At 39.2% G+C, this 15,426-nt stretch overlaps 1 protein-coding gene across 5 annotated transcripts in view; it reads left to right on the forward strand.

The window, feature by feature from the left end:
- LOC131035868 (sterol 3-beta-glucosyltransferase UGT80B1) overlaps window positions 1-15,426 on the forward strand; it is a 182,506-nt gene that overhangs the window by 23,229 nt on the left and 143,851 nt on the right. For all 5 annotated transcript variants that reach the window (XM_057967618.2, XM_057967620.2, XM_057967621.2 and 2 more), the window contains exon 4: window positions 13,263-13,505. In XM_057967618.2, coding sequence (XP_057823601.1) covers window positions 13,263-13,505 — 243 coding nt within the window. The remainder of the gene's footprint in view (window positions 1-13,262; window positions 13,506-15,426) is intronic.

Raw genomic sequence — 15,426 nt, forward strand, 5'->3', positions numbered from 1 at the left:
GGCCACCAAAGACTTTCCGGACTAGTCTGACAGACACCCTTACTGTTAGAGAATAGTAACAACAACTTCTGCAATCCATGAACTAGAAAACATGATGATACAACATATTCAGAACCTCAAAACATAACCTTCACCATCCGGAGGTAAGCATAACATTCAATCAAGTATTAAAAACTCTTTCTTGCATACATTAATTACTCTTTCCTACATTAAAACCTGCCATATACTTCATAAACTCAACAACAACACCAGTTAGAGAAACTTGCAACAATACACAACCATATCCGGACCAAACTCTATTCGGAACACCAAGTTTGACATCAATGACAACACAACTCAGATATCAACAAACAACTCAGGCTTCCGACACATGGGAGGTAAGGAGGCTAGAAGTGGGGGTGGTGAGCCATGAGGGGGCCTTAGGGGTTAGGTTGCTTTCCATATGGGAGGCTTTGCTAGCGCTCAAGATCTATAAGCGCTTTTTTTTGCTTTTATGCCACTAGGAGAGTCCAAAATGGTAGTTGCGGGCAGGATTTTGAATGCGGGTGAGCTTCAACCACAATTATAGGCTTCAGTGGGCACAAGGCTAAGTGGAAATGGTATAGACGAAAAATGAGCCTTTGGTGGAGTGGGATGGGCTTTTTGTTGGGATTTTTGGCCATTTCTAGGGCATCCTTTTCCATAGAGTTCAAAAGGAAGAACGAAAAGAAAACCAAGGAGTTATGATGAAAATGATGAAGTAGTGGGAGATGGTAGTATATACACCTTAAATCTTCCTTCTAGAGTAAAGGACTTCATGATCATTATGTATACCTGGTTCCAGGGTGTTGATAGCTCCTCATGGTCAAACCCACCATGCAATTTGATAGATTTTTTGCCTTCCTTGAAGAAGAGGGCCAGGCTATCGTTGTTGGTAACCTTGCTCTGCTTTTTCCACTTTCGTCTCCTAGTGGGCATACTAGTCGCTTTAGCAATGAAATCCTCATTAATTTCAAATGAACTCACAATAATTTTTCTATTTTTCCATGATGTCGCAAATTGGATAGAAAGGTTTTTATCAAACCCATTAATGCATTCAATAAATTGAGAGATCCCACCCTTTGAACAAATGTGCCAAACAGTGTCGTCATCCTTAAACTTAGAATGGGCGCTTGCTCAATTCTTACTTTGTCACCCCCCATGTTCATAACAGTAGCAAGAAATTCAAACCTAGTAGTTTACTACCATTTCACCATATGCCAACAAGCAGGTGGCAAAAAAGGAAAGATTTAGAAAGGAAATAGGTAGATGGGATGCATGTTGTAGTAATAATCATTATTACAAGGTACCATCCATATTAATTGCCAAACTTGTCTCCCGACGCTAGTGGTACAAAAAAAATGCTAGGTAAGGAAAATCTCATGTAAATAATCACCATCAACTAATTAGAGATAAAGGTTACTTTACAAATATGGCGATAAAAGTAAATTTGAATCTCTTGGTATATGTAGCTAGTACAATGGCCATTATTATAAGGCCTCGCCTTCATCTTGATGTGATACCAAGTGGGCACCACGCTTGCAAGACAACCAACGAAGTGCTAACTCACCACACTTGCCCGCCACACTGCCTGACGTGCCTGAGAAGACTCCCGAAGAGTCAGAGGAGCCGCATAATCAGTCCAACAAAGAAAACACGTCCTCAGGGCGACCCACCCAACACCACATAAATGATGATAAGGTGACCACATATTCAACCCTGTCCACACGATCATCCAAAACAAATAACCCCACCAGTAATAATCCAACATCGGAGTATAGAACATTGTGGCCCAATCCAACCTACACTTGAGTAGAGAAGGGAACCAGGAAATCCATGTTTTTTAGATCAGATTGATAGCAATAACCAGAAATAACACAATGAATACACAGAACACAAGAGTACCCTGGGAAAACCTCCCTCTTGGAGGTGAAAAACCCAGCAACAAAATCTCAACTTCTATTAGGCAATAATCAGATTGTGTCTTTACAATTTTGCTTCAACACTTGAAGCAATATGAACATCAGAATATAACTTTACACTAGGGCACACAGTAGTATGAACAACACCATGAAAATCCGAGTTATAACAAACTTATCTGCAATTATTCTTGACTGAGAATGATGCCCTAATCAGAGAGGACAATTTGCTGATTAAGGAGACCTGTAGCAGACCATGAATGAGGTTCGCTGTTCAAGCACAGATTTGCTGACCTGGGAGAGGAGTTCGCTGCCCTTGGATAAGTTCGCTGATCTTGATGATGCAATTCACTGTCTTAGAGATGTATTCGCTGTCTTGGATAAATTCGCTGCTGAAGGAGGATGTAATTCGCTGACTTGATGTGTGTCTTGATGCATGAATGAACCTTGCATATATATGTGCCTTGACCTCATTATATACCTCAGGTCAGCCTTGCAAATAATAGCAATAATATGCTTGGTGCCCATTATAGGGTCAGCCCTATAAGCATTTACAAGCTGCATGTTTAACATAGGGTCAGCCCTATTCACACTTACAAGTTACATTTGCATATTACAAGTTTCATCACCCATTATAGGGCTGTCTCAATTCACAAGTTACATCGCCCAATTAGGGCCATACCAAAATACAAGTTACATATTGATTTTTGCACATTAATGTGACTAAGGCCGATAGGCCAATTAGTCACCCATATGCTAGGTCGGCCCTAGAAGGAACCTGATCTAGCTACAAAAACATCAACACTCCCTCTTAGCTAGGGAGGAGTCCTTCTCAATAGCCGAGTCACATCCACCATGACTACTCCCAGAGGGTAGGTCCATCATGGCTACACCCATGAATGAAAAAAAACAAATGAACACAAGTGCCCATCACAGAATCCTCAACGTGATGTTGTCATTTCATCATGACGTTCACCATAGCTACTCCCAGAGGGTGAATAAACACAAGTGCCCATCATGGAATCCTCAACGTGATGTCATCATTTCATCTTGACTTTCACCATAGCTACTCCCAGAGGGTGAATAAACACAAGTGCTTAGTCATGGAGTCTCTCACATGACATCCACCATGGCTACTCCCATAGGGTGGATCCACCATACCTACTCACAAATAAGCACTGTTGTAACCATGAGATCTTCTTTGAGGATGCCATGATTCTCACCATGCAAGGTCATAAGAAGAATATAAGGATTAGAAAAGGTGGAGAGAATGAAATTGGTGACTTTGTCTTGGAAACCACTATTCCACAAGCTCAATCAGAAAGTAACTAAATCAGGTTAGATTCAAGACCAACATTATTGACCTTGATCTCACACATTAGCTATTTTGGTTATTCATTCTCCTTGTAATCTTGTTACTTAGAACTATAATAACAATATTGAGTAATTACTCTATTGATAATTTAATTAATTAATTTAATGATTGCCTAATGAATTTTTTCTCCTCTTCAAATCTAGCTTTTAGGTTTACTTTCATATTAGATTACCAACCCTTCAAGGAACTTGTTGGTGTCTGTTTTATCATCCACCAAACATTAGGATAGGATACCCGAAGGTATTCTATCCTCTCCTGAAAAATCACTATTGATTCCAAGGTCTATATGTGCGAACAAGCGACTTTAGTGGAATAGCTTCTTGGGTAGTGTATGCTGAAATTTTCAAGGGGGACTTACGTTTGACAAGTATTTTTGAACTGCTGGACTTAGATGGATTTAGCAATTTAGGCTCTTCTTTTTTTTGGGGGGGATTTTCTGGGATTTAGACTTTCAAAAGAAAGGGAAAAAAAGATAGGGTTTAGGAAGGCTAATCTAATCCTACGAATTTCGGAGACGGTATCAACTGGGTGCTTTCGAGAAACCAAACCTTGCTTCGCCACACTAGGGACAACTACACAAGGCCGGTGCAATCTTCAATGGGTTGTGCTTATGATCGAGATGTTGGGATGCACAGGGGATGGGCTTAGACTAACTTTGCACGGTAGAATGGAAATAATCTATTTACCAAAAGTATGAGCGGAAATACACCATCAATTGACACTTATCAAATCCTTCATTCAAATTAACAACAATGAAAGCAAATCTAAATTAATTCTAACTAAGTGTTGAGGCAATTGAAACCATGCAAATCATTCAAATAATAGAGATTACAAAGCAGTGCACATGCAATATATTATCTGGAAATTACCTTAAGCAACAATACATCAAAAACCTCACCCTTTTCAAATGAGAGGAGGCAACCTTATATAGTTTCTCGAAAATAAATGAATGGCCGAGATCAAACAGTGATCAAGGGCCAAGATTGAAAGTCCTAAACCCTAATTAGGGTTTCCCGAAATACTATCAGTTCAAGCAAATGAAAGAGTGACAAGTGGCGTAGCTGCTAATTTTACTGAGGTGAGTGGCCACTTTCCTCTTTCAGAGATTCAACGTATTTGGACACAATGAGCTTGACCTCCTCCATGGTGACACTTGGCAAACCGCCAATTTGGAAGTCGATGAGGTCCACATCGTCGGCGCATGTGGCAAGGATGCCTTCCCACTCCACTGCTTGGGTGAGGACATTGTCATCGATGGAGAGGAAGTTTGCAATCTTCGAAAGATCGCCTTTGTTAATCATCCCTGAATCTCGGAAGAAGCTTGCCTGAATCCTGGCTCTCAGGTTCTCTGCTTGTAAATGCTTCTCCCTTAGGCTTTCCTTCTTCCAGATCTCTGACGCCACACGAAATACCTTGCCTAGGATCTCTCTAACACTTGCCTCTGTCTCAAAACACTTGGTCTCGGATTTCTTCAGAACCTCAATCCGAGTGACCAGAGCATAGTACCACGTGCCGAAGTCGTACCTGTCTCCTGTCTGTATGATGCCTGCATCCACTAAGCTCCTCTTTGACATGCCTCGGATAACCTTCAGGTGAGGGAGTATTTCATTTTGAATTTCATCCACTTCTTCCCAATTGGATGCTAGATCCTGGATACGATCAATCAACAAAGAAGTTGCCTCATGTGCCGATACTAAGTTTTCTACCAGGGTGTCAGCACGTACCAAAGCGTCTGAAATCCACTCCTCCTCTTGAGTGTACGATCCCTTCATATCATCATAGTCCTTCATTGATCCCTGTTGAAGAGGTTGTGGTGGAGTAGCCGGGACTTCATGGTTGAGCGGGCTGGTAAGATGGAGAACATACTTCTTCCACTGTTGGTTCTCTTCTTCCACTTTCTTCCTCTTTTCCTTTTCATGAGCCAGCTTCGTCTTTAGAACGTTGCAGGAGTCATCAAAATATTGGATCTCTTGGTCTTGGGTAGGCTTACCCATCTCTATGGTGGTAACCTTGTAATCATCTACGGTGACTTTGCCCCCAGTCTTCCCTTCTTTGGGCACTGCTATCTGGACTGTCCCGAATCCGACACTGTCTCTCTGAATCAAGGAAAACTTCCTGGCTGGTTTGGGCGGTTTAGCTATAGCAGGTTCATTCACCTTCTCCAGGAATGCTGTGTTGACCTCCTCGGTTGAGTGGGCCTCCTTGGGAATCTTGGCCTTTATCCTTGCTCTCAGCCAATCCGGAATGGTTGATTGTTCTATAGTGTTCCGATCAAACTCATCATCTGCCTCTCCTGGGTTCGCTGGTATGCCATCCAAGAAGATTGTAGGGGCCTCAATCTGCCCCCTGTCTGGAGTTCGGAAGACCTTCTCCACCACTTCCTCAACTGGTTGGGAAAGCACTCTTACTTCATCATCAATCACACAGATGTTCATCTCTTGCTCCCCAATTGTACTCTGATCAGGCGCAATGGAAGCAGCACTTAGGATGGAGTGACTTTCGCTGGATTCTCTTCTCTCACCTACAACCCTTTTCCCTGTGACCTTTGTGGAGCTTCCACCCAACTCCTTCCTCTTTCGAGACCCAACACTTTCTGGATTCCGAGCATCACCGGCGGAGGTACAAGGATTGACGAACAGAGTATCATCTACTCCCATTAATTCATAAGTTAAAGCCACACCTTTGGCCTTCAATTGTTTTGTCTTTTCAGACGCCCACCACCTTGAGTACTCAACCACCGACCTCATGAGGTCTGCTAGATCTGATTTTTCTCCCTCTGTCCAATCTATCAAGACTAAGGGTTCATTCTTCATCTTCTCAAAACCTGGATGCTGAAGTTCTAGGCTTTCTTCTACCTGATCGACAACTTTGAATACTTCCGTTGCTCTCACCATACTCAAAGGAATTCTTGACCAGAACCTCTTCCGGATCTCGAAACTATCGGCTGCATTAGCCCTGTAGTCTTCTTGATCCAGTTTGTGCTCAAACGTTGTCCCTTCGATCTTCTTTATCCTATGGAATGGATCGAAATCTTTTCTTGCCTTGTATTGATAGAAGGGATACCAGGCCAGTTCTTTCTCAGCGGTGGTTGCAGCCTGTGATGATGGACATGTTTCCGGCCCATTACCAATTGTAAGTGAGGACGTCCCTGCCTTCTTCTGCTTATCCCTTTGAATCACTATATACTCCAATTGTCTCACAACCTCGAGCAACACCACTCGGTTGGTAGGGTAAGCTGGAAGCTTGTATGGAGGACCAGAGAATCCCTGAATTCGGAGGTAAGTGAACTTTGGATATTGGATGTACCAACACCCGAACCGATCGATGAAGTCCATAGACTCTTGAGAGAGCCTCTTGTGCAGGCCACCTTGAAGGGTCCAGGTAATGTGCATCAGGAAGGTATCATTCACCCTTTTGAAATGGAACTTCTCCTCCATGTGGAGTTGGGGATAGCAATCATATACTGGAAATTGGTTCTCCTTGTTCCCAACTTCTCCTCTACAAGTGAGACCTCTGTACCTATAGGTCTTGGCCAAAGAATAAAACAAGTAAGAACTCATGAAGAAAGTCCTATTCGCCTCCAGGTTCCTTAGCTGGCTGTCTAGGTTGTCGCTGATCATCTGGGCCCAGTCTATCATTTTTACTCCATTGATTATTTCATTAATGAAATAATACATCCAGGGTTCGAATGGAGCTCCCTGAGGATTTCCTATTATTCTATTGAGCAGGTCAATCATGTCCCCAATGTCCTCCTTGAATTATGCTCGCACTAGGCTCTTCCTCTAGAGTTTGGAGGCACCCTTCCTCGGCTTGTCTAGCCAGGAATGGTTAACTATGGCATCATATTCCTCCAGGTGGTCGTGGTACAGACTGTCAGCTTCGTCCTTTGTCATATATATTGCGTTGTGGTACTCAGGGATCCTGAAGGCCTCTTTGATGGCCTCATCGCTGACATTCGCCAACACTCTTCCATCAAGTGCAACAATATCCTTACTGATGGGGTTGTAGTGTTTGGCACATTCAACTACTAGTTCATTGCACTGCATGGTGGGGAGGAAGCCGACAGTGTGCACGATACCATTCTTCATCATTTTTCGCGCAATGGTGGTAGGCATAAGGTTGACCAGACCAAACATTCGCTTCTTAAACTCCCTTAGATTGATGTGTCCGAGGTTGGTGTCGCTGATGTTCTTCCACTTTGAAGTCATCCTCGATTCTGGAGGAGCATCTTTGTCTACCTGGAATTTCATAATGTATAAGGCTTGCAGACAAACAATGGAAATTTTAAAGTGAGAAAAGGATTTGCAAAGTTTTGAAAATAACGGGGCTGCGAAATGGCTAAGTGTTGGAAAATTTATTCTCATACTTGCCATAAAAATCGAATTTTCACCTTAAAACCCTCAGTCTTAAGGTTTGTTGTGGTTACCACCAAGTGTCAAAACTTTCAAAAAAATTCATACTTAGCCAAAAAAAATGATTTTCTTCCTCCAAAATTTTTGAAAAAATCATTTATTAAATTCTGGAAAATATTTAGAAAATTCACAATTTTAATTTCACCTCTGACTTGGATAGGAGTAAGGCTAGACTTTTCTCCAAAATATTCAGAAAATTCAGAATAGTTGCCTTTCTCCAGAAATCTGTAAACCTTCTGCCAAAAAATATTATCCCACTTCCAGCAATATCTAGAATTTTCTCCAGATGATCTTCAAACTGACATACTTTACTAAGCTCTTCTTAGTAATTTTGAACTTCTTGGTGTAATAATGAAGTTGATAATGAAGTATTTGTAGACAAGGTTAAGCAAAACCTCTAAAATCATCCAACTCATACTTCTAATTCTAAAAAAAACTTTCCATTTTGATTTAAGTTTGAAGATATTCATCAATCCTCCAATATTCCCTTTCAAAAAACCTTTCCATTTTGAATTAATATCTCAATAATTTTCCAATATTCCTTCAATATTCTTTTCCTCAAAAAAAAAACTTTCCACTTGGATTTATTTTGAAGATATTCAATAATCCCTAGATATTTTCTTCATTTTGGATTTAATTTTGAAATCTCTGTGGATTTTGTGACATCATGTTGACTTTGTTTGACCTTCCATGTGTAGGTTGATTTTTCGAATTTTATCTCCATCTTCTTCAAATTTTGGCGGACTTTAGATACCTCTCCAAGGTATGGCGGACTTTGGTGACCTCTCTCCCACCTTGGGCGGACTTTGGTGACCTCTCCTCAGGACCCTCCTAGCCTATGGCGGACTTTAGGCATCTCTCCTAGCCTATGGCGGACTTTGGAGGTTGCTCCCAACACTTAGCAAGCTTGGGCGGACTTTGTTGTTAGCTCCCACATGACCTCTCTAGGGTGTGGCGGACTTTAGGCAAGGCTCCTCTTGCTTGACTTAGCATCTTGGGCGGACTTCTAGCAAGGTTTCCACATGACTATGGCGGACTTTGGTGTCTTCTCCATCTTGGGCGGACTTCTAGTGCTTCTCCTCATTGGGCGGACTTTGATTACTCCTCCTCCTTAGCCTCCCAACCTTGGGCGGACTTTGGAGAGTGCTCCCACATGGCCTCCAAATGCATGGTGGACTTTGGCTAAGGCACCTTCATGGCCTCCATCATTGATGTTATTTGGCTAAGGCATTGGGGCGGACTTTAGCCTTTGCTCCAACATGGCCTCCTTCAAACTCATGGCGGACTTTGGTGAGAGCTCCTTCATGCCCCCCCTTGAGGTGTGGCGGACTTTAAGGATAGCTCCTCCATCACTTGGGCGGACTTTAGCCTTCCCTCCTCTTGCTTGGGCGGACTTTGGAAGGCTCTCCACATTGACCTCTTAGACCTTGGCGGACTTTAGAGTGAGGACCTTCATGGCCCTTTTACCCTTGGCGGACTTTAGAGTGTGCTCCCATGTGACCTCCCCAAACATGGCGGACTTCAGGGTGAGCACCCACACAACCTCCTAAGGCATGGCGGACTTCAGGCAAGGCTCCTTCATGGCCTCTCTTGCATCGTGGTGGGGTTTGAACCTGCAAAAATACTTCAAAACCCTTGTTAGCCAGACTTAGAATAATTTTCAGAGAAATTTAAAAAAATCACAGTTTAGTCTAATTTAATCGGATTAACTTGAAATTTGAAATCCATGCCTAGGTGGATCATTTGAAGCAGCAAAAAGCCTAAAATCTAGGGATTTAGCTTTTTAGGTCGAAACTTGGATTTTTCGAGTTCCGGTCGAAGCTGGTCAGTGGTACAAGTGTAAACCCTAGGTTTGCACCCCGAAAAAGCAAAAAGCCTAAAATCTAGGGATTCAGCTTTTTTAGGTCAAAACTTGGAATTTTCAAGTTCCGGTCGAAGTTGGTCAGTGGTACAAGTGTAAACCCTAGGTTTGCATCCCGAAAAAGAAAAAAGCAGACATCCCTAAAAAATAGGAAAAACTTTCTAAAAATAGCCATACCGGGGATCGGGCTGAAAATGCCAAAAACGAAACTTCCTAAAAAATAGGAAAAAGCAAAAAAAGCAAACTTTCTAAAAATAGAAAGTTGTCCAAATTCGTCCAAATCGATTGCGATCTTCGTCCTTTGGCCTTTCTAAGCACTCTGGTGGTGTTCACACTACAGAATCACATAACTTGCAAAAACTAACTTTCAATCGTCAGGGCCTGAAATGCTCTGAACTAGACAAGGCTTGGTGAAACTGCAGCAAAAGGTCACAGGACGCTAACAAAACCCTAGAAAGCAGGAAAATCAGAGGGTCCCCAGTAGCAATGGGGCGATGTGTGGAAAAAGGTCACAACAGAATTACTTTATTAGATAGTGTCAGTTGTCTAATATAGGTACTTAGTTATTGAACGATTCACTTTCTATTGTTTAATGTTATTTTAAATTTTAAGTTTTAAATTTATATCTAACTTTTAGCTATTCCTTACCTTAATGTAGCATCTATTTCTTTTCCATTCATTTGATGAATCGACCACTAACCAATCTGTCTCAGTACACTACAATTTATATAATTGTTACCTTTCTCTGTAATCTGATGCATTGACTTTGACCCTTCCCTTGATGATGGTTCTTTAGGGAGATCAAAAATGCCAGAATCTAAAGCTTGTCGTAGAAGAACATTGCAAAAATATAATCTTTTTACACCTTGTAGGATTTGACATGGATCTCTCATAACTAGCACAACCACTACAAGAGCTACTATAGAAACCCAATAAGATTAAAATGGATTACAAATAACATAAAACATACACACACACACCTTTGCAAGCAGAAACATGGTAAGATTTGGTAATCTCAAAGATGAGAAAGTAGCACCTAGAAGATGAAATCAAATCTTATCCACTTGACCAAAGGTTGCCACTCTCTATGGCAAGTGAAAATAAAATACCATTTTTAGAAAATTGTTTTTGTTGAACATTTTGTCATTGATGTCAAAGGTCAGTTGTCGAGGTTCAGAGATTGGATTGAAGTTTCTGGTGAGCTTCTTGCCTTCTTGGTTGAGCTGCTTGCCTGCTTGGTTGAGCTTTTTGCCTGCTTGCTTTAGCTGCTTGTCTGTGTGCTTCAGCTATCTGGCTGTATGCTTAAATTGCTAGCCTGTTTACTTACTTGCCATGTCATCTGCCTGCTAGTTTGTTTTGCTGAAACTGTTTGTCACATCATCTTTTGACTTTTTGTAAGTATGTGGTATTCAATTAACAACTACCACCCTACTACGTTGGAAGGTTATCATGCTATGTTGGAAGGTTCTGGAGAATCTGGACATTAAAGATGTCGATATTTTTTCTGAAAGTTCTGGAAGGTTATTATGCTATGTTGCTACGTCGATATTCGTTCTGGATGTTATTGTCATTAAAAACATGGCAGGTGTTTCTTTTTCTGAAAAGATGTTGGCAGATATTTAATGGCAGAAGCCGTTTCTTATTCCTTTTAAAACCGTAACCTTTTTGCTTCATGGCAAAGGTTTTCTTTATCCGTGGTGAAGAGGATATCGAGCATGATAAAAAAAAAACAATTCTCTTTTAAAAAAAAAAAATGTCTTTACATTATAAAGAGTTGCCATGTGTTTAAAAAATCGGGATTTGGTGTTTTGATGTACAGCTATTCATGAAGGAAAACGCTTTTATTGTGCGGTGGTTGGTATGTTACAAATGTGGCACAACTCGTGGCAGTAAAAAACTTAATGAAGTTGTGTCCCCCCTAAAAGTTTTTTTTGGAATATTATTCTGGTGATAATCATAGGGAAGTGGATTTTATTTTTGTTTTTGAGTAGCTCATAAGACAACAAGAGCCGTCTCTCTTAATTGGTGTAGATGGCAAGAAAGACGATTGATTTGGGAACGGGAATTCAATACTGGATTTTCACGTGAAGAAAGATTATCTTCAGTTCATAATCTCTGCTCACTCATGTTGAAGTGTTCTTAATTGGTGAGGGCTGTTCATCATAAGACTGTATCACTTTAAATAGAAGTTGCTGTATTTCATATTTTGAAGTAGTGTTGATTTGCCATGAGAAGCAATACCTGTGCGACTGCTATACTGTGCCATATTGACTATGAGCCTAAACTGGTATTTCTGTCATATACTCTCACAACTTTATATGAGGTTACTGTGGAGAGAAACATATTGATAAATCTCTGTGTGAGTGGACCAAGTCATTTCCTTGATACATGTTGATATATCTTGTATGCCTGAACTAAGTTGACATCACATTTAAGGTGCTGCTTTGTAAGTTTTGGACTGCTGTAACTCCATTTTCTGGTCCTTACATACTTTTTCTAAGCATTGGGAACTTGCATTCAGAGGTGCTCTGTGAAAGACGTATAAGTTTGTGAAGGAATGAATACCAGGAGCTGAAAATTTTGTTAAGTGCTTTGATTTTTGATTTGAAGAGCAGTGTATAAGATATTCTCAGTGTTAACTGTTTTTGTTGTGTGTTGGTGCTTAATATCTGGTGGAGTGGGTGCTTCATCTTTGTAGCTAGTGTGTCTAGTAGAGTTGGTGCTCTTTTGTGTAATCTGGGTTGGTGCCCTTTTCTGTTAATGAAAGCTATTATATATGTGGTTTTTTACCCAAAAGGGTTTTCCACACGAAATCTGGTTTTAACGTCTTGATGGTTGCTCATATTAAGTTCCTATGTGTTTTATTTGAATGTGTAAGAAATTGAAATACTGATTCACCCCACCCTCCCCTCCCCCTCTCTATATTTCCTGTGTGTTTTTCAGTTCTCAACTTTGAAATTGAGATGGTAGGCTAATTATTGTAACTGTGAATCTAAGCACATGAAGATGAAACTTACGTAATTAATACTTTGATAGTAATAACTCATTTTTAATTTGAATCTGGGTAAAAGTTTGTAAGAGATTTAAGGATTTGATATCCTAAGCTTGATTGGCAATCTATCTTGTTTATTTGAAATAATTGGTTCTTTGTATTACACTGATTCCTCAAAAATTATGGAGGATTGCCATTAGAGAATGTCAACTGGTTGCTGATCAATCTGGTTCAATTCAAACAAATGGCTCTTTGGTATGCATTGATTGCTTGAAAGTAGGCATGGTTCAATAAAGGTTTTCTCTTAGAAAATGTCTTGACTGACCTATAAAATTTAATGTCATTTCTTATTGATTTATAACCGGGGAATTATATGTGTTAGTGCATGGCATTGTTTCTTTGTTTGCTAAATAAATTCACTTCAATAGAATTTCAAATGAAGAATTCATCTAAATGAAGCTTATTTTTATTTATAAATATTGATATTTGAAACAGTAGTTTTGATGATGACATTTTATTTTAATTTTCTTGATAGTGCATTCAATTTTTTAGTAATTATAATCCTTAAAATTATGAGGCTGGAATTTTTTTTTCAGCCCTATTCTTATTTTTTTAATTTGGTTTGTTTCCACATTGTAAACAGATTAATGTGAGGAATATTGAATATCCTGTCTTTGTTTTGCAGAAAATACTCATTGAGAACCTTGCCAAAATAAAAAATGATGGCACTGTGGAAGTTGATGTTGCTCGTAGTGCTCCAGTTGCATCAGAATTGCTTGGTTTAGATGTGCCTGATACAAGACCTGACAATCTAGTGGATGAAGGAGATCAACATGTCAAAGCAATCCCAAAGTTGAATATTGCAATGCTTATTGTGGGCACTAGGGGAGATGTTCAACCTTTTGTTGCTATAGCAAAACGCCTCCAGGTTGGTTTAATAATGTTCTTCATCTTTTTAGTGAGTGTCTTTACAAATGGATATAATCTGTAGTTATTATTCATATTATTTTTAGTAATCTATTTTATGCAATATATTTATAGATTTTTGGTCAAATACTTTCCCCTTAAAATGCAAATTATGAATTTACATTTACATAGATATGAGTTTATATGATGATATTATTTGTTGCTTTATAATGTATCATCAATATAAAGATTGCTTTCACCGATTTCATCGCCAATTTGTATAGCATATAGAGGTGACTAGGAATTCATTTTCATTTCTACTTGTGATGTTATGGGTCTTGAATTAATCTGATTTTGAGAGAATTGCACTAACAAAAGCTTATGCTCTTGGTAGAAATAATTTAGTTTTAGAGTGAAGTAACCTTGTTTTCATGGATTGTGATTTATTTCATAACCCAAAGACATGTAAGCTTTCATTTTTATGTGCTATATTGAATGTTGAATTCTTCAAGTCTATTTATTCTTTTTAAGTATTATGCTTCATCTATGTTGCTAGGTAATGTTCAAGATGCCTTGTCGTACTCATATTGGCCCAATATGGGTTCTGGTCCTTGGATGGATCTAACAAGGGAATGTCCTAGAATCCATTTGGCCTGGGTATGTCTTGAATGTACATGCTGCCTTACATTCCTAGGGCAAGCTTGGGGGTGCCTTGCAAAAAGTGAGTTAAAAAAAAAAGATTTAGAAAAACACATCAAAAGTAAAAAATGTACGAGGGGACATGGGGATGAAGCCGTTAAGTATGTGAACTTAGATTCTTTTGTTGCACAACTTTTCTCAGTCTCGACCAAGGATGAGGAGCATGAGGTTGCTACACAGGACTTGAATAGTGGAGGTAGTATTGGTTGTGGCATTGGTATTGCATGTGGTTCTAACAAATTAATTAATGACATTGATGCACTTGATGGAGAACAATTTGATGATTATTGATATCTATGGAATTGACATTTGACATTGAATTATCAATTATCACTATCATCTGTGTTCTCAATTTTGTACATTTTTTGTATATATATATATATATATAAATCAGCAAACCATTGGAACTGAACCTTAACTTGAGCTGACAACATAGTGCTTCACTCATATCATAGTCCTATTTTATCGGTTCTTCCCTTCAGATGTCTGGATCTAGGTATGATCCACTTCTAATTTGGATCCTAGTTTGGCGTAGTGTGGTATCCAACCAAGGGCCTATTTTTTCCCTTTGTGTTTGCCATAGATGAACCCAAGTGAACACACTTTGAACTTAAGGGATTTCTTAAAACCTGCGACGAACCCAACATTTATTTGATGTTTTTAATCTTTTTTTTGGGTTTTTGCGAGTGTTGTTTGTGCATGGTGTTAATTAATTTCTTAGCACTGTTTTTTACTTCAAAGTGTATTACCTAAGAAAGCTCCTTTCCATTGGATAGGTATAGCATGTGCCAAGGGAAACATGGTGTATAAAAGACATTAAATATTTGGTTCCTTGCAATTGGTTTAGTTCTCGCAGCTATGGTTCCAACTCTTAGCATTTTCCAGAAAACTTATTGCCTTGAGTAATATCTCCTTAGTAAAGGGACATTTGCTTACTTTGGTTATGTCAATTGCTACTAATAATGCTCTCGACATTATTCCCAAAACTATTGGTGCTAAAACCAGTATCCCTATGGAAAATATTAATTAGTTAATATATTAATATGGAAAATGATATGAATAGGTCATGATAATGAATTTTTATAATCAATAATATAATAATAATAATAATAACAATGTTGTTATAATTTATTGATGATTTTATTATTATATTATAATATTAAGTTTATTAATACTGTATAAGGCTCATAAATATTCTTTTACATTAAATTTTTTAGGAAATATGTATGTTCCCTTTAATATTC

Source organism: Cryptomeria japonica, chromosome 8 (assembly GCF_030272615.1).
Source record: "Cryptomeria japonica chromosome 8, Sugi_1.0, whole genome shotgun sequence".
Taxonomy (NCBI): Eukaryota; Viridiplantae; Streptophyta; class Pinopsida; order Cupressales; family Cupressaceae; genus Cryptomeria; species Cryptomeria japonica.